The sequence below is a fragment of the Fistularia commersonii genome, chromosome 2 (genome assembly GCF_037954325.1).
Source record: "Fistularia commersonii isolate RoL2024-O1a breed Wild chromosome 2, RoL_Fcom_v1.0, whole genome shotgun sequence".
In the NCBI taxonomy this organism is placed as follows: Eukaryota; Metazoa; Chordata; class Actinopteri; order Syngnathiformes; family Fistulariidae; genus Fistularia; species Fistularia commersonii.
In genome coordinates, this window is record NC_141285.1 from 12,897,452 (window position 1) to 12,917,626 (window position 20,175).

The 20,175-nt window shown below is 38.4% G+C and overlaps 1 protein-coding gene across 1 annotated transcript in view; it reads left to right on the top strand.

Moving 5' to 3' along the window:
- Positions 1–3,071: 3,071 nt before the first annotated feature.
- slc35f3b (solute carrier family 35 member F3b) overlaps positions 3,072–20,175 on the top strand; it is a 45,785-nt gene continuing 28,681 nt past the window's right edge. Inside the window, exons 1-2 of the mRNA XM_086168118.1 lie at positions 3,072–3,238; positions 4,115–4,329. Of these exons, the coding sequence (XP_086024244.1) occupies positions 3,111–3,238; positions 4,115–4,329 (343 nt within the window). The 5' untranslated portion in view covers positions 3,072–3,110. The remainder of the gene's footprint in view (positions 3,239–4,114; positions 4,330–20,175) is intronic.

Genomic DNA, 20,175 nt, shown 5'->3' on the forward strand with positions numbered 1-20,175 from the left:
CATAGCAACAGAGCAATACCCGTGTATGAATTATGTGAACACTTTATTTGATGTATTATATACATAGGTCACAATATAAAAAGAACCACAGGAATTAATCACATAGTTATGTAAGTTATGTTTTTAGTGGCTCGGAGTTTCCCCTCTCGAGCAAAGCAGCAGTGGCTTGGCACACTGTTTCCAGGCTGAGAGCTGTATTAAATATTGATAGTGAGAAGAGCAAGCTCTTACTTTAAATATTATTATGGATGTATTGAGAGAGGATATGAAGTTAGTTGGTGTCAGAGAGGAGGATACAGAGAATAGGGATAGATGGAGACGATTGATTCGCTGTGGCGACCCCTGAAGGGAAAAGCCAAAAGGAAAAGAGGACGAGTACAACAGGAGAAGAGTGATCATGGAAATAATACTGTAGCTACAGCTACATTTTGATTCCTGACAAAGCTGGGATGTTGTTTACTTTATATATTTACAGGGCAAATATAAAACACTGGATATTAAGGGATACGTATAAAATCTTAATGTTGAAGTGTGGCGAACTTATTCACCGATGTATCACAGTTAAGCTGGAGCACTTTAAAATCCAACAATACCCGTTGGAATATCCTCGGACAACCATTGATTCAGGAGAAGCCATCAAATGATGTGAAACATTACTTTTTGTTTTATCTCTGTATTTTAATGAAATTTCTACTCATGAAACAAAGAAATTGTGCCCTTATAAATGAAAATTTCTGAAGGAAAGTATTACAAAATCACACTGAATAAATGACAGCAGATATCAATAAGAATTATGCATCATCATAACATATCTCTTTACACAAGCCACCCCTTTCAAAATATCCATGGGAAGAATAATAGTTATTGCAACGGTTCATCAATAAGCAGGGCGCTCTTATTATTGTGTGGTAGGTGTGCACCATTTATTAGATATCGCTGTACTATATATATATATACTATATAAACTACTGTATACTATACTATATAAACACAAGATGGGATCTCAAAGACTGTGCAACAACAACATTTCCAATAGAAATGTATTTAAAACACACAAACACATAATTATAATGTTAAACACACATTAGCCAAAAAAAGAAATCTAGTAAACAATTTATGACATAAATTGTAATGTGGAGCATATGTAAAGCACAGATGTGTTATCCAAAGATGAATAAAAGATGCCTCAACTACTGCTATTGACAAATTAAATAAACTTCTGGGAATTCTGTGCAACACAATCCCTTTCTTTTCCATGAACTGATCATTAATTCACAAAACATTATTTGGATCTATCTCTGATTTTTGAAACTGTATTTGGATTATCAATGCTGCATACATGTCATATTTCTTGGTCCTCAGATTTGGCTCCCAGTTCCTCTCTAATCCATGCATAAAAATAAGTGCAATGGCCTGTGGATGAAGGACCAATTATATCCCGATCAGATGTCTGCTGTAGATGAAGATGGCGCTGTGGATGCCAATGAGATTGTTTAATATATTTACATCAAGTTTGCAATGCCTGTTTTCCTTTTATGAGCTACCTATAAGAAAAGGTGTGTTTTGGCACAGCAGAAGGACAAGCAAATTGATCTGACTTTGGCCGACCTACACAATGACCATATTACAGGTCGGCACATTAATGAAAGTGCTGACCTGCTTCTTGTTGACTGGACCCCACTTTTTTGCTTGTGCAATCAGAGGATCCTCTCTGCTATTTCAAAATGATGCAAAATCTGTCCTTAATAAACAATCAGTGCACTCATTCTCTCCTCTCAGCAGTCAGGAGCATCCAGAATGGTGATGCAATGTAGCAGCTGCAGACCTGTGGCCTAGACCACTATCCAATCACCTCAAGATATAATAAATTTCAATTATTGTTTCTGAAAGCAATTAAGGCTTGAAATAATTAATCTAAAAACCGACATATATGTGCAAATCAATATAACCGATGAATTTCCAACTCTATAATGAAAAGTTTGAAAAGTCAAACTTTGACAACTTTTGTCTTTTGCTTTTGCTTGCAGGGTAAGAGTTTCCATATTAAGGTTCCATTACTGGAAGCTTAACTCTTAATGGATATTATCAATATCTTCCCAATAAATTTCACTGATTCTGCTGGATTCAGTTTTTTGTAGAAAACTCAGATAGACATGAACTTTCAACTGCTCACTAATGAAGAATGAGTGAGTGTAAGGACATAAAAATGTTTTCTGTGAAAAACTTGGGCCTTTCAGAGACTTTCACTGTTAAAGCAGAAAAACAAGAAAAATAGCAAGGAAACAGCCTTTCTGTCTGTCTCTTTAAATAATTAAAGGAGGATTTTGCAATAAAAAGAGCTGTGAAGGATTCAATGACAGATGTTTTATTATTCAAAAAGGGAAATGGGATAGAAAAAAGAACAGATTTTCCCTGTTTGACAGGTGATGATATCATCAAGGCACTTAGGAGATTTTACTTTTCCCTGCTCCACATTAGTACCATCTTTATACCTGATGGATACGTTAACAACAAAACCTTAATCACACCGGCAACAAATATTATGACAATAAATTCAGTCTTTAGCAGCAGATATTTGACACTGCAGAGTGCTGAGCGAGTTGCAGACTGCCAAAGGTCTTTGTTCTGCGTCTGAGATATCAACCCAATATCTATGAGTTTGGGTTGGCAATTGGGTCAAGCAAAAATTGAAGCTGCATAGAGCTAAAAGGAGAAAAACTCACCCTATATCACGGCATGTCAGAATGCCCAGAAGCCTTGAAAGAGTGATATAATATGGGGACTAATTTAAAAAAAAAAAAAAAAAAAAACGTTTTCAAGAGTTTACACAATCATCTGAAGTTCTTCAACAATTTCTCGGTAAAGATATCTGTTTCAGGAGGAATGAATATGCTTTATTACAATAACTGGCAATGAAATTTTCAGGATCACAGATCGAATTATCTACAGCGCGTCCAGCAGAGGGCGCTGTTGCAGATGTGCAACGCCGCCTCCCCTTCTCCAGCTGGACGCGCTCTCCATTCTTAAAGCGGTGTGTATCGAAGTGGTCAGGCATATGTTTGGAGTTGAGAAGGCCGGCAGGACGATGTTTCCTTTCTCCGTTCGCCTGGATGTGGCGGAGTAGCAGTAGCAGTCCCCGCGTTGTGGCCGCGAGGATGTACGGGGATGGAGACCGGGTCGGGCGCCCTCACCGGGACTGTATCTGCTACCTCGGACCTCCGAGCACTCTGATGCCGATGTAAGATGTTTTTCAACTTTTCGGGCGAACGTAAAGACGCTGCTGACAAAAAGCACCTGTTGCGTTCTATTGAACAGGTGCGGCGGTAAAGTTGAAGTGTGTTTTTAGTGGCGAAAATTAAATAAGTGGTTGACTAAATGGTTGACTTTGCGGAGTTTGTTGCCGTAATCCATTTTAAAGCTATCGCCTTCGTGTGTCCGTCAACGACGTGACACAATTCAACCATTTATCTTCCTGCATCTGCGCCGCCGCATAACTTACCATTCTATTAGGTACATTAAACGATTCACACGCAGTGGATTACATTGGTCATTGTCATTTTTGAGATGTGTTTACTTTAATGCCAAGTACAATGCTGTAGTATTGATATTATTATTATCATTCATGTTTTTTTTCCTTATCTTGATTGCCCCCCTCCTCCTATGTGACTTGCAGACTACTGTGTGGTATGAACATGCTGGGTGCAGTCCACTGCTCCCTGAAGCATGGAGCTGTCACAAATGTTTCCTCTCTATATCTACAAAATTACTTCTGATTGATTCATTGGTTTCAAATTCCTTTGAGTCTATCATGGAAGTTGCACAGCCCGTAGTAGGCCTATACAACAGTTGCAACCACCAGTCACCTTTGCTTAGTGTCTTTGGCAGTATTATTCGGCAGAGGCAGGACCAGTCAAGGATGATGATCTCTATTATACAAGAGAGGAGATACAGGGGCATGTAACTGCGGAACACACGACTGTGGCTTTCCTGGTTTAGCTACGGAGAGCTCTTGTCTCATCACGATCACATTCAGATTTCTTAGGTCCCCGATTCTTTTGTCAAGAGGTCTCACTTTGTCTTGCAACACCAACACTTGTTGTTCCCTTTTTCCCAGCGGGATGCGCAAGTCGCCTGACTTGAGCCCCAGAAGGCTTTCGGACATCAGCCCTCAACTCAGACAACTCAAGTACCTGGTGGTGGACGAGGCCATCAAAGAGGACCTAAAGTCATCTCGCTCGGTTGAGGACATCAACAGCTCATCCATAGAAGAGCGGATATTGCGAATTACTGGCTATTATGGTTATCAACCCTGGAGTACAAGCCACAAGAGTAAGTTTTAACAGTTTACACACACTTAGGCATATCTGGCACTGTGGAATCTTCAATGGCCTTTGAAAGGTCAGGTACTCCCAGTCATTTTTGTATGCAATCTGGCATTAGTCCCCTATATCTCTCATATGTTGCTTTTCAAATGCTTTTGCCGTGCTAGTTTGAATAAAAAATACTGAGGATGTTCTTTCTGTATCATAATAGTAAGTTGGTTGTATCGCATTTGTACATCTATGTGGATGGATGGAGTACGATGTGAAATAACATGTCTAAAGTACAAAGCTCAAATGAATGTTACCTTTTTCCCTTGGACAGAGAAATGAAATGAAATCTTTGTGTCAAAGAGCAGTCCGATTAACCCAGTCAGCACTCCACCCTTTTTTCCATTACATTGCAGAATAATACTGTTACTGTCAGCTGCAAAAAGAGGAGAGTAATTTCCTATGATTTTTGTCACCAAGATGCTTCTCAAATTTCTCCTTGTATTCACTGAATTGAAGTGTTCTCTCCCCTTGGAGTCTGACAATTATTTTACAAAGCATCATTCTTGCTTTTGGTTGCAGCAGACAGTGAAGCTAATGTTTGCTTCTTTGGAGCTTTGAGTCAGACAGAAGACATGTTGCTTGGAGCAGTTGATTATTTGAAGAAAAAACGCAGATTTTATTATCCCTCCTCTTTCATTTTCTTTGCCTGCATCACCTCAGTAGTTCTGCATATTATTTTTTGTATTTCATTTAATGTCAGCTTGAACCTAGCTGGATACAGGATTCAGCTGGCTAAGAGGAACCCCAGAGTCCTAAAAATCATCCAATTCTTTTTTATTGGTCTGCTGTTGGTGATCTGATGGGATCATGGTATGTTCTGGCTGACAACCTTAAGATACAAACTGGGGGCAATTTTTGTAACTTTCATGAGACACTCACTTTGCAATATTTAATAGCTGCTAGGCCAATTTAAAATTCACAGGCCTATACCTAACATCGGGATATTGCACACATCACTGGACAGCTCCTGCTACCTTTGTCACTACCACTGCTGGTATTGAAACTGAGGGGATACACAGTTTAAAGATGATGGAACTGATACAAAGATGGAAACAATCCAGTAAAGCCCTGACTCATTCAGTCATGGTATGTATTAATTTATTCTATATTTGACATATATTTTAATTTAAAAAGTACAAGACCCTACAGTGCCTAACACCATCTTTGAAAGAGTACAAATAACAGGTCTTTTGTAATTACTCATGAATTTGAAAATTTTGTGGTAATGCTGGGAGTTTTTATTACTTTAACGCTAAACTGCAAAGTAAGCATTGACCAGAGAAGAGCCTTTACTGGTGTTACCTACCTTAACATGGAATTATATAAATGAATTAATGATATATATAATAATATTTTGAAGCATTATGCAACTAAAATACTTGATTGTGTTTCGCATTTTAGAATTGGTTTTTCTATTACTGAAATTACTACTATAGTTTATTTCTCAGAATCAATTAAGATAATTTAATCATTGAGGATACAGATTTCGAACTAAACAGAAATGTGCCTAAATCATTTGTGTTGTCAGTTCAGTCCAGCTCATGTTGTCGTGACAGGATTTCGTGGAGACAGAGGTTTTACTTGGCAAATATTGCACCCAACCACATGTGGTGTGCGGAAAAGAAGCAGCCCATCTTCTCACACTCTCGGTCTCACACTTCACAAATCCCCTGGCAACTTACAGGATATAACATATGATTACTAGAGAACAGAGAAATAATTACAGAGCAAGGACATTGTATACAATATTCAATATTCATCCGCAATCCTGTTTAATTTACTACCGAACATACCTGATACATAAAGGTGCTTGTTCTCTCACAGTTGAGTGAAATTCCAGCTAGTCCTAATCAATGTGATTGAGGATGAAAGGTGGTTGTGTGGGCTTTCATTTTAAAGTAGCAACCTCTTGGATCCAAATCCTTCATTTTCACACACAGTGGGATGCACAACATTCAGCTAAAAGTGGATGCGTAAACAAGCCAGACACACACACTAAATAGAATGTCAATACCCTGTCCATTACTGAAAGAGCTGGATAGTCCCAAAAAATGAATTGGTGGTTTTCCCATTCATTAGACCCATTTATATTTACAGAGAAAGGGGGATGTTTATCTATTTTTTCATTTTGTTATTGTTAATTATCGTATCAGGGAGAACTTCTCCAGCAATTGAAGTTGACTGGTAAATTGGTCAATTGGTTTTAGAAAAGATGAACAGCATACAGTAAGTACAAAATACCTTGAAAGGTTTTGATGTCCTTGATAAGGGTTAACAGACAAACCTTCTTCATAATGCTGAAAATGTGCAAATTACAACTTAAGCAATGATACCTTTTGATTAGGATCTGATGAACTCTTTTGTCATTTGGCTAGTTTCGCCCTTCATTGCTAATATAAATTTCAATTCATAGCCATAGCCCTTTTTCATGTCACAGACTGTAATTTCTAAATCGGAATCATTTTGAAACAGAACAGGGAAATTAATAATTTGGAAAGGCTATACACTCACACACTTGATACTGGCATTAAGTTTTTTGAGAGAATATATTACTGTCAACTGATGCTCAAGACACTGTAATAGCACTATCAAATGCATCCATTTACATACAGATCATATACTGTTTGCAAATATCCAGGAACCATTCAAGTTTTATGATGAAAGACACCAGGGCGCAGTCTCTTTAGGAACTATAGATCAAAGCAGTAACTGTATGGTTACCAGACATCTAAACAACCAACTTAGCCAAGTTGTTTTCTGGATATCAAAAGTAAAATGTACTTCAATTTTACATGTTTTCCCTTTTGCTACCTTGTATGAATGTCCTTTTCTCCTTGTATTAAAATAAATTTAAATTCTTGAAACCTTCAACTCAGTCTTAATATTCAAGGGTTTTCTCCTCAATATTTGTGAAATGCTCTGAGCAAAGTGGAACATGTGTTAGACAAAAAACATCCCTTGTTTTTTCATTTTTTTTTTCTCACTATCTCTCTCTAATGTAGTATCTACTCTGGTAGACACCTTCACAAGGCATGAAATCAGGTTTGATTCTGTTTTCAGCTATGGTTTGGCCATAGCGAGCCGGAAAGCGAAACAGGTTGGAAAGAGCTGATATGCTTGTTACTGTTTGCCGTGTATGGCTCCCTGTAATTGAACTTTCCTTTCCACAGAAGAAAATCTCAAGAAGAGAGGGAAATAAATTGTTACGGAATAAAGTGCTTTTGCTTGCATAACTCGTAACAAACTTTTCAAAGCCAAGCAAGAAGATTCTCAAAGAATCCATGCCTTTGCACTGCCATTCAACAATTAACCAAAAGAAATAAGTCACTTGGGGCACAGATGGTGAATAGAACCTTAGATATTCCAACTTGGTTAAGGGGTAAAATCCCTTTTTTCTCATGCTGCTGCCCTACCATTACTGCTATGCTCAAACAATAGCATAACATGATGAACCTTGTTTTCCAGGGGGGTGGAAAGACAACATGGAGGATACTGTTGGTTCCAAGCTGAAAAATAAGACAGTTAAAGAGATTGAAGTACAAATGTAGCTTCAATAAATACAGCAGGCTGTTAACTTGATGCTTTATAAAGGATTATGTGTACATTTTGCAGATTATAACATGCTTTTTTTATCCACAGATAACATGAGTACAGGAAATTGAAGTGTTTGTGCTATGTATAGCTGCCACAGACAGAAAGGGAAAGCTGTCCAAGCCAAGTGACAACAGGCTGAAGTCTCAGGTCTTGTCATGTGCAGTCGAGGATCCCAATTGTCCAAATTTTACAGGCACATTTACACAGAAATGTGCTCATGCTTCCTTTCTCAGAAATACGCGTTTTTTTTTTATTTTACCCAAGAGAAAAAACACAAAACAAATATAAAGATAGGAATGATACAGTCCTAATAATTTTTGCACTGCAGTTTAGTCTTTATACAGCTCCTCTGTCTCCATGCATACATATTTAAAACACTGTTACATGTTTTAGTGATATGAATGTAAAAAATTCTGTACTCTAGGGACTTAAACATCACTGTATATTTAATATTTAATGCAAATGGTATATATGGCAATGGGAGACATATTTATAGGTATTTGACAAATTTATATGGAATTTATGCCATTAGTTATGCAGTCTTTTTCACTTGTGGATGTTTATGTATCCACAACAGTGGAGTCTCATCCATCATCTGTGGAGCCGCGACATTGTCTCCTCAAGAGCTACAAGGCAGCAAATGATCATGCCTCAGCTATCAGTCTCAGTGAACCAAACGACTTGAGAATTAAACAGAAAGAAACTAGCATGTGAGCTTCTCTTGGTTTAAAAAGCCCAAAGTTTAGATTCAGTGTCTTAATGGGTACAACGCCCTGAATGATAATACCATCATTACTAATTGTAATTCACTGTTTAAATTGAAATGCTGCATCTCTGAGTATTCTCAAGTACAGTAGAAACCACATCTGTTATGTAGCAGTATATTTATAATTGAGAAGGATGCAGAGATCATCACACACCTGTTCTTTAAGTCCCTCTTGTCCCCAATGGACTGGAGCATTTGCAAATTAGTCATATATCTATAATGTGAGGAAAAACTCAGTTGTCAGACAACTGTCTCTTTAAGAAAGTGGTCTCAGCTCTCATGTTCATCAAAATTGAAGCAGTACCAAGGGGAAGGAGGGCAAATGAGAAGGATGATTCAATGGCCCTGAAATATTTGCAGGAAAGCTTACTCTAGCTAAATGTATTGCAGATAACCCTTTTCATCTTCTCTACACTACACCTTTCTATTTGTTGAAGAGCGTATGTATCCTTGTATGTAACTGTGGAACGTCTTCATCGCTTATGTAATAGGGTGGAGAAGCATTTGTCTCTGCTTGATATCATGTTTCTAAGAATGACTTCAGTTAAACAGTACAGCTGTTTTCAAGGCTAAATCAACCTTAAATGCAAATGGAAGCCCTACCTGTTTAAAGTCAAATCCATTCATGTGGTTACCCCCCATCTCTTTTACAAATGTTTTATCTGCCATTTCAATGGAAATGTAAGGTGATGACTCTGTAAAATTAGTCCAGGGTCTGCTGTAGACAAACACAGCATATATCTGCCTGTATTGGCCACAAGAGATGTGTTCGAAAACCGTGTTGGCTGAGCGTAAATGAGTCTGTGCAAGTCATTAGGAGGCTTATCTGACATGTTGATAGGAAAGGCTGAGTATAGATGGCAGTTTGCACTGATTAATACAGTCAGTGGCTGAATTTGCTTTCCAGGAACCTTGTGCCCACTTTTTTTTATAATCCTGTATGTACAGTCCAATGAGCAGATTTCCATTGATTTATGTAAAACTGGGAAGTTGTTAGCTGAGTTGAATTAAACACTACATGCACCAAATTTTTAAATGAACAAATTGTTGCATGTGGATGTATTTAGGGTCTGATCTATGTAAGTTGTAGGGTCTCAGAACATTGTGTGCTTGCTCTATGCATTGTACATCTTCAGTTAGATTGAAGCTTAGCTAGCCTGTGGTGAGCCTGTTATGTAACATAATGATGAATTTCTCTACAAGTCTTTTGGTTGGTTTTGACAGCATTAGTATCAGCCCAACTGGAACTTTCTGATGCTTTAATTTTGTATGTTACCAACCAAACTCTGACTGTGTTACAGTAGAAGTCCCTAAGAGAAACAAACAAAACAGCTGTTGTTTGCTAGTATTCATATATAATTATTAAGTAGTTAAACACACAGATTTGCAGATACATTATAAATGTCAGTGTGTTATGTTAGTGTGTCTGTTAATGAAAGACCCAAAATAATCAGATCTACCTATACCTAACTGTATTTTTAGCCCTGAATATGGCAATAAAGTATGAAGTGGCCTAGTTGAGGAAAAGTTCTACTATGATATCCTTGAGCGTCTTTCCTTTTTTGCTAAAGGGTGACCTTCCTTTTCCCATTTCAAACTTTTTAGATTTATTAAACTTTCATGACATGAAAAGGGCAGATTTGCATTTTCCTACAATCAAAAAATGAGCCCTTTGCATGAGTTTTCATATCACATTTCAAGTGTTGGATGATTAGTCAGCCTAGTGCATGACTGACACCTGACATTCTCACAACTGAAACCCACTCAAGCCCCAAGTTGTCACACAGCTTCTTTGTCAGCAGATTAATCCTACTTCTTCAGGAAATTCTCTTATGGCTCCAGACTGCTTAGTAACCATTTACCGCATCGTCTAACTTCTTCCTAATTTTAACCTAAAAGTAAAATCCTCACGATTTTCTTGGAGCCACATTTTTTCATGCCAATAGCTGAATTGAATGAGGCTTTACACACTGTAATTAGAGAATCATATGCCAATGCTGTATGTAGCTTGTATGTACTTCAGTGTATTTTAGCCCATTGTAATATTTTCCCATCGTGTTATTTGAGAGGAACATTGACATTCTACTATCTAACATTCTATTATTTGGGAAGAAGGTATATACTTATGTTTGTAAATAGCAGTTAAAATATCATTTAACAAGTAAACTTTCCTTTGAGAGAAGATAATGCAGGATTAAACATCACCCTAGCATTCATGTTTGGTGTTGATATGCAAAAAGATTGTAAAACATGTTATATTTATAAGTTATTGTTCTTGACCTGCAACTACTTTTCTACAACTACTACTCCTGTTTCCCTGCAGCAGCCCTGCAATATCTGGTCACAACACTTGTGTAACTGATATTGCTTTTAGCCAGGATGACAAGATAGTGAGCACAACGACACAACTCTTGGTATACACTCTTCTCTCCTGTCATGTCATCGTCACAATTTACACACTTTTTTAAGAGGACAGATGTAAACATGGAGGAGAGAAACTGCTCTGCAACAGAATGATCTCTGTGTGAAACTCGAGATTAATTTGGAGAAGAGTTTTGTTTCACAAGAAAGTGAGAAACAAACCACAGCTAACTAATCAAACTCCCTCCTTTGTGTTTATTTATGTTCAAGTCAATTATAGCTTTTTAGCTGTGTTTGTAAATACTATGTTTTGAGTCATTTTTCACATGTGAGATGGTTTTTCAGTAATGTTATAGACATGGTAGTGTTTTAAGTATAAGTGTAGACAAACCAGCGTTGAAGTTTATCAGGGTTTTAGAAGCTGGAGCTCGAGTTAAGAGAATAGGACAGTCATGCCTGTACCAAGGTTTCACTTTTTTCATATTGGATTGCCCTCCACGATTTTGCTGACTGAAGCTTGGGTTTGAGGATCATGTATTTTCACTTAATGTGAGTTTTCTCCCTCAAAAATGTCATAACCCAGACAAAATCTATTTCAGACTTGCATGTTTGGAATAACTATTTTAGGATGATGAGGGCCCCTGGCTGCCTCTGCAGCTTATATGGAAACTTGTAGAACTGCATAAGCATTAAATCACTCCTTAAGCTTTTTAACTGTAGAATTGTGTTTTATTTTAATCTAAAGATAACTGTCAAATTTGTAAATGCAGGTGAGCTTAACTGGTTGATTTCCTTTGAATCTTTAAATTAATTTGCACTTGTGTCTTAAAAATAAACCCGTTTAATTTAGTTCAAGATTTAGATTTTATCGTTAAATCAAAAAAGGTCACTAATGGTGGTGATTGTAGTTGCTGTGAACTGTGATAACCAAGGGAGTGCCTACTCCAAGCATGTCACTGCAAGTCATTATTATAACAGCCCCCAGCATACAAAGTATTCAACGTGGGTCAGGAAATCAGGCAATTAAGGGTACTGTGGACACGGATGAGAGACGACAGCCAATGGGGGAGTACAGAAGGAGCCAGCAAGGCTTGAACCTCCCCATCCCCCAGGGAACTGACTGGTCCAAAGCCCTACCCCTCTACAGAGCAGCCATTTAATCTGAATGTTTATTCAAAGCAAGTAAACAGACCCTAATTTGATCAAGTACTTACTATGTACAATCACTTTGTGCTATAAGGAGTACTGGATAGAAGTGTTACTGGCTAAAAAATGGGCATTTCAAGCTTATAGAAATGCATGTAATCCTATCACTGTAGAATAATGCATTTATTTGTTGTCCATGACCCATAATATCAGAATCAAAATGCTTTTTATTGTCATTAAAACATTGTTGTTACAGCAAAGTTGTTAATGCTACTCCCATGCTACAACACATGAATATGAAAGAGTAAGAAGGAAAAGAAGATGACAGATATAAAATGTAAATATACAATAGGTATAAAAAGAAAATAAAGACTGTAAGCATGTCTGTGAGGGAAATACTATGGTGTTTCTTTGCACTTGAAAGAAACTGCATACCCCGTTATTATCAATTGTAGTTATTATTATGACCAACAATATTAACCCTCTCAGGCTCAAATTAAGTTGTAGTTGCAGGAAAAATCTGATATTTGGCTGTCGCAAATCTGCAACATCTGCCTGGAGAAGGTTAATTGCTATTTGTATTTTTTTTGTTTAGAATCAGAATATTGTTCTTTATCACAGGCTATTGAGCTTATTATGCTCAATAGCCAAAATAATTGTATACCTACAATTTTTGTTGTCTTTGTAACTTACAAAAGCATACTCAAACGAAACCTTTATATTTATGTGAATTATGTGATTTTCTCTTATTTAAATTTGATGTTATTACTGTTAAACACTCAGTTAACACCCATGCTTTCTCACATCCTGCTTTTAATGAGAACATCATATATCAAAATAATATATTGCCTTTATTCTGCAACATAAGACATTTTTTGCAGATGAAGGCAGGTATTTAAAACTGGAAATTTGAGAAGATCGAGTCTTGTTTTTGTCCAACATTCACAGCTTACTGATTGAATCTGTTCTCTTTAGCTTTGACTGAGAACTGGTGATGGAGGCAAGCAACAATATTTTGCACTATAATCACAGAGTATGCAAGCATGCGCACATACCCACACATACACACACACACACACACACACACATACACACCTGCTCCTGGCCTTTTGAAGGGCCTCCAAACACCTGCTGCTGTAGTAGATCGAAAGATTCAGTTGCTAGTGATCATACAGCAGCTTGATCATAGATGCACCTGGATATGACAGTCTGACATCTTCAAAGGCCATAATGAGCAGATCTGAAGCCCAATGGTAACATGGCAATGCAAGACAAAGTTAACCTCTTCTTCCTATAAGCATTACTTACTCATGTGACCTTCATATTGTATAAGACACAGTTGCGGTCAGCTATGTATCTTCTGTGTGTCATTGAATAACTGTATGACCCTGAGGACAAAGGACCGCCGCAGCCTGTCTGTCCTGCAGGAAAGGAACCATATGGCAAGTCTCTTGAGTCATTACCGAAATTGGTGGTGTGCGGGGGAAACAATACTTGGGAGAGCACAGTTCCCTCTTGTCCCTCTTGTGGGATAAGAGGGACGACCTCTGATGTTAGGTCCCCCAGTCTGACAAACTGGGGCCGTTCAGTGAGGTAGTCCATGATTCAGGTCACCAGGCCAGTCTCAACTACTATCCGCAGCAGTTTGTCGCTCAACAGGAGTGACTGGATGGTGTTGAAAGCACTGGAGAAATCAAAAAACATGATTCTCACAGCATTGCCTCCTTTGTGCAAGTGAGAGTGCACCCTGTGTAGAAGATACAGGACAGCATCCTCAACTCCCATATTCTCTTGGTAGGGAAATCACAGTGGGTCCAGTGCATGGCCAAACTGGGGTTTAACTAGGTTAAGGAACAGCACAAATTCAAGGGTCTTCATTAAGTGCGTGATGAAGCTAACCTGTCTAAAATCATTGAGTTCTTTCGCTGTGCTTATTTGGGGGCCGGTATGAGGCATGGTTTTCCACAGTGATGGGACATTGCCTATCTCCAGATTCCTGTTGAGGAGGTGTTAAAGAGGCTCAGCTACATCCACTGGACAGGTCTTAGGCAGTCTAGGCAGTCTTAGGCAGTCTTGCCACCCTTTCCTCCACACCCTGTGATGTTTCTAACTCCCTGCCATACCTCCTTCATGTTGTTATCCCGTATTTTCTTCTCCACATTCCCCCCGTATGTCTCCTTGGCCTCCCTCAGGGTTCTTTTCAGTTCCCCCGCACACTCCTTAGCTCTGTCATATTGCCATCCTAAAAGCATTCTTCTTCTTGTGAAAGAGTTTTTTGACATCACTGGTCACCCAAGACTTGTTATTAGGATAGCAGTGCATAGTCTTAGTGGGTACTACAATGGCCATACAAAACTTAAGGCAGTCAGATATGCTGTGACCACTAAATTCTCACTGCCCTGTAATGCACTCCATTCAGTGGACTTGAAGCAATCCCTCAGTGCCTCTGGTGTCCATTCTCTGAAGGTGCGTGTGATAACTGGAAGTTTTTGTACTCTAGGCTTGTACAATGGCTGCGGATAAATGAGGTTGTGATCGGAGTTACCCAGTGGAGGAAGGGGCGAGGTACTGTATGTATCCCTCGCGTTTGCATAAAAGAGATCTAATGTCCTTTTTTTCCTTGTCGTGCAGTGGCAGCCACGGACTGTGTGAAGGACCGTGTATATATATATTTGTGTTACAAATATTGAGACAATCTTGGCAATGGTTGGCACTGTTGTAACATCAATAATCATTGGGGTGGTTACAAGATTGAACTTATTGAATCAAGAAGACAGTGAGGGAAAAACAAATATTGTTGTTCATGTTTTTTCCCCAAATTAAACTTTGAAAGGGCCTTTAAAAGAATAAATACCAATTAGCCTTCTTAACATAGTATATGTATCAAATTTAAGCCACGGCTGCAGTTTTGTGGTGCAAGGCTCAGGCTCACCTTAAATCATACAGTGCCACTGGCAAATGGTCTGCTGCAAAAATTAATAAACGTTAGTTTGGTCATTGGAAAATATACTTTGCACACCAAATAACACATCCATCAAGGAGCGGACCTCGATCTTGATCCCCACGGTCGTGTTCATTAGTATAGAAAACAGACTGAGGTGATTAGAGCACCCGAACCTGTGGGAGTCAAGTGAAAGAAAAAATGAGTTACATTAAGTCAATTTGTAAATTGAGAAGGTAAAAATGATTCATGATTTGGTGATCCAATGTATTTCACTAAAATCTGGATAATATTCGATGCAACACTATGTGCACACATATGGTAAAAGAATGCAAATACAATTTGCAGGTCTCTCCAATTGCCAACTGCAAAGTTAGCCAACAGAATACTTATTACAACCCCCACATCTTTCCTTGCCTTTCCTGAGACAATTCTCTGCCTCATTTTTATACTGCAAAGTCTGTTGCAGTGACTATTGAATGTGTCTAGCAAATTTGGGTCACTACTTTACTTCTCATTATCCTGCCTTCATTTTCAGCAGCAATAATAGTTTACAGTTTGATTTTTTGACAATTTTACTTCCACACCCTTGAAGCGCTCCATCGCATTTTTATCATGTGATCACAGTGCCCCCTGCAGGCAGCAAGGAAGGCCTGCAGTGTCAGAGTAATCAAGTGCGTTGAAAACTAAGGACAAAGACATTCACGTTGCACATCAGAGTGCTGCACTTTGAATTGTAATTTCTGACATTTTCATGCACAGATGCATTAACATAGCCAAACAGGCTCAAGTTACAGTTTATTTTGAATCTGCATTTTATCTTGTTCCTTTCTGTCGTTTGCTCTGGCAAATGGTCTAAACACACGAACCCCCCAACATCCCCCGCACACGCACACAAATAATTTTACGGCGTTAAAAAAGTGCCATTGTTTTATGAAAAGATTATGCATGATAATACCTTTGGCCTCTTGCCCACAATTTTCCAGCATTCGCATGCAATTGTCTGATTTAAATACAAAAAGCGACATAAACCATTTGGAAATACAGACCTGTAATCACTGCATTGTTATAAGCTCAACATTTTGAATAGAGTCTAGCTTAAAAATATTGATTAAAGAGAAGCTGCTTCAATATGACTGAGGCTTTAGAACCCTCAAGACTTTTTAAATGTCAAAATATGATAAGATGCTGAATGAAAATCACCTGCAGTTGCCACATGAAATCTGTTATCTAATGCTAGTAAAGATGTGACTGTAGTACTCTAGCTTGTCAACAGAGGGAGCGAGTGTTATGAATTCAAATTTAAACATTTTTCTCAGCCTTCAAAATTGCCTGTAGCCATACAAGGCCAATGTATTAAGAGTGTGAATCTTTTATTGTACTTTATTAATCCTTTGTAGGAAATTCCTCTTTGCATTTAAGCCATCATGGAGGAACCATGAGCACTTGATAGGCATCTAGTGGCAACAAGGGAGCAGTCAGGGGTTCAGTGTCTTGCTCAACAACACTTTGACACACTAGGACAGGCGTGTCAAACTCATTTCTCATGGCGGGCCATATACGGCCTAGGTAGATGTCAAGTGGGCCGGACCGTTAAAATAATGGCATACTCAACAATAAATAACCAAAATATCATGTCTTTCCTCTGTTTTGGTGTAAAGAAGTACAAGAACATTAGGAAAATCTTGGAATTTCATGAACAATCCCTTTACAAAACATTTCATGAAACACCTCATATTTCCTTCGACAAAAGTGAAATTTACTTCTATCATTCACATGTATGCATTGCAATCATGTAATCATGCGATCCCACAGGTTGTACAAAGGCACAAAACTTTAACAAGTAATTGTTATTGAAAAATATAGTAATGCACTTTAAGATTAAATGAGACTTATAAAGAAAGGGATTTTTAAACCATTTACACATGTGCATATAAAATCTGAAATGAATCCCTGCCTACACCCTACAAACTAAAAAGAGTGCTATTAAAGGTGTAAGGAAGAAAGTGTTCACCTGTCCTGTAAATGTGTAAACTTCATCCATAAAACATGCATACACATACAATACATACTGAAAATGCATGGAGTTGCATGAAAATTGAATTCCACCATACTCGTTTGTAGTGAATCTGGTGACTAACATTAAATTGTATTTTTTCGCTAGCAATTAGCTAGCTGGCTTTTACCGCTGCTTCGCTGATTTCTCAGCTATGGGTGAAAGTGGCTCGCTGTTTCCTCAGACCCGCCAGCAATTCGTCGATCTTATCTCTTCTCAGTTGTCTTTGCAAGCTGTCATCTTTTTCACTCTGATGAGTCTCGTAGTGGCGCCGAATATTATATTCCTTAAAAAACGAAACTTGTTGCAAACACGCCAAGCAGGAAAGTTTCCCATGCGTCTCCGTAACTTAATAGAACGTAGTCCATTTTTCTTTGAAATTTCTACACTCTTTAACTACTTTTCTCTGTTTTGATAACGACATTTTGGCTAATGAGGACGTAGTGGGGAGGTGGAGAACAGGGTAGAAAAAACGTCGTAACAAGCAGCAGGTGGTACATTGATAACGTCTGCTGATTGGTCCATCTCAGTGATGCAGATTGCCATCTACTCTGACCAAAATAGTGCGCCCCTAGCGGAAAATTCTTGAATTGCATTTAATAAAAAAAAATAAATCCTTGTCTTTTATGCATTTTTTCACTTTCAAAATTATCCTGCGGGCCTGGTCGAACACCTTCGCGGGCCGGTTCCGGCCCGCATGTTTGACACCCCTGCACTAGGAGGAACCAGGAATCGAACAGGGTTCAAAGGATAATCACTCTACCCTCTGCAGCATGCTGCCCCCATTTCAGAGCTGCTAAGCTACAACAAAATGTACTGTTTCACAATTGAATGTAAAAATTAGAAGAGGTCTGCAACAAAATAAAAAAGCATCCTACTCTGTTTTAAAATGTGTCACTGTAAAGGCCTCTAATTTCTCTGTGAACAAGTGCAAAGTTCTTTCATCATATCAGGTACAGAACTGGAGGTCCACAAACACATCACATGTGCCAAGCATTGGCGGAATCTGACCGAAACAACAATATATTGACAGCATGGTGACAGTGGCAAAGAGTGAAACAGTATTGTGATTGTTGTTTCATGGTTTTTATTGCTAGAATGGAGATGTACAGTGCTGGGATGGATATCCTCCCACCACTCTTCCTCATCTGTGCATGCCTCTTTGGCCTCTATGGGCCAATGCGGGCTATCTTGACATTACGGAAAAGTGTACAAAACAGTGGTGAGACCAGTGATGCTGTATGGCCTAGAAACAGTTTCAATGACAAAAAGACAGGAGGCAGTGCTAGAGGTCGCAGAGATGAAGATGTTAAGGTTCTCTTTGGTAGAAACCAGGATGGATAGGATCAGGACTGAGTTTATCAGGGCAACAGCACATGTTAGATGTTTTGGAGAGAAGGTCAGAGAAGCCAGACTGAGATGGTTCAGTCATTTACAGAGGAGGGATAGTGAATATATTGGTAGACGGATGCTGGCATTGGAGCTGTCAGACAGGAGGTCTGGAGGAAGGCCAAAGAAAAGATTTATGGATGTAGTGAGAGAGGATATGAAAGTAGTTGGTGTGAAAGAGGAGGATACAGAGAATAGGGTTAGATGGAGAAGGTTGATTTGCTGTGGCGACCCCTGAAGGGAAAAGCTGAAAGGAGAAGATGGGCTATCTTGACATTACAACTTGAACCCAAATTATTCAAACTTTTAAACTTTATTAGTGGCAGTTTAAATTAATGGAAGCACCACTGAATTTGTGTTTTTCCTTGACAGCGTGCTTGGCCTTTAGAAGGAGGAGAAACTCAAACCAGCATCTAGTCAAATCATTTGTTTGTTTTGTTAGACTGTCACTGTGCGAAAGTGTGATAGTGATGAGCTTAATTACTTCATCAATACAAAATAAAATTCAGGTACTATTCTAAACATGGCATTAGTTTATCAAATATAAAAAGTGTGTTTTCTGTCTTTTTGGTCTTTGGCTATGATCATAAAAAATGGTCACAGAGGAGTTAAAAAAGGTATCACTATAAAGGTTACAATGTAAGGCTTAAATTTTAAGTAATATTCTAGCTGTGCAAAATGGTTTAGCCACCCCATTATGTGGAGCTGCTTGTCTGATACTGAAATATAACCTGAGCAATTTTGGATTAAATGTGACCAATTCCATCAAGGGATGTAAGTGTGCAGTCAGCCCTTTTTTACATGAATGTTTTCTTCTCAAGGGTTGTTACCTCAGGCCAATCTGTCAAAGTGATTGGGAATGTTTGGCAAGTGATAGAGGTTTGCTTGGCAATTGTTCATAAAAGTGAGGTGAAAAAGCTTTTTTTTTTCTCAAAGCCTTTTGTTTGGCAACTCAGTGGAATTTTCAGTCCACGCCAAGATACCCCGCAGGTTGTTCCTTGGCAGCTGATGATTCAGAGCCACCACCATCCTCAAGTGTGATCCAGTATCAAAGCTGCACATGCTTGCAATAGGCCAACTAAGCCCTACCACCTCAATGCTACCTAATCCTATGTGTATTAGTACCTGGATAGGATTTAGCAGTTTGGAATGGTCACCAGGGCCAGAATGTCAAAGTATTTTTATGCTTGTATTGGAGAAAGGATTTAACATAGATTCACAAAAACACACAGCAAATCAACAAATGCAAAATGATTCATTACTAAGAATAATTCTGAAACCTCTGTTTAACTAAATAAATCTAACATAAATAATCTCTGCAGCAAGGTTTGAGGAACAGCGGATTCCCAGAAGATGTTGTGAGTTATTACTCCCATAGTCAAATGTGATGAAGGTGATGAATTAAATTAATTGAGCCAAAACCCCTCTTCAATTACCACAGAACAACAGACACCAGATGCCTTAAGTATGAAATCGAGCAGTCGACATTTACCATTCTCATGGTGGACATCACTAACTTATTCATCAATTTATGGAAAAATTATTGTGA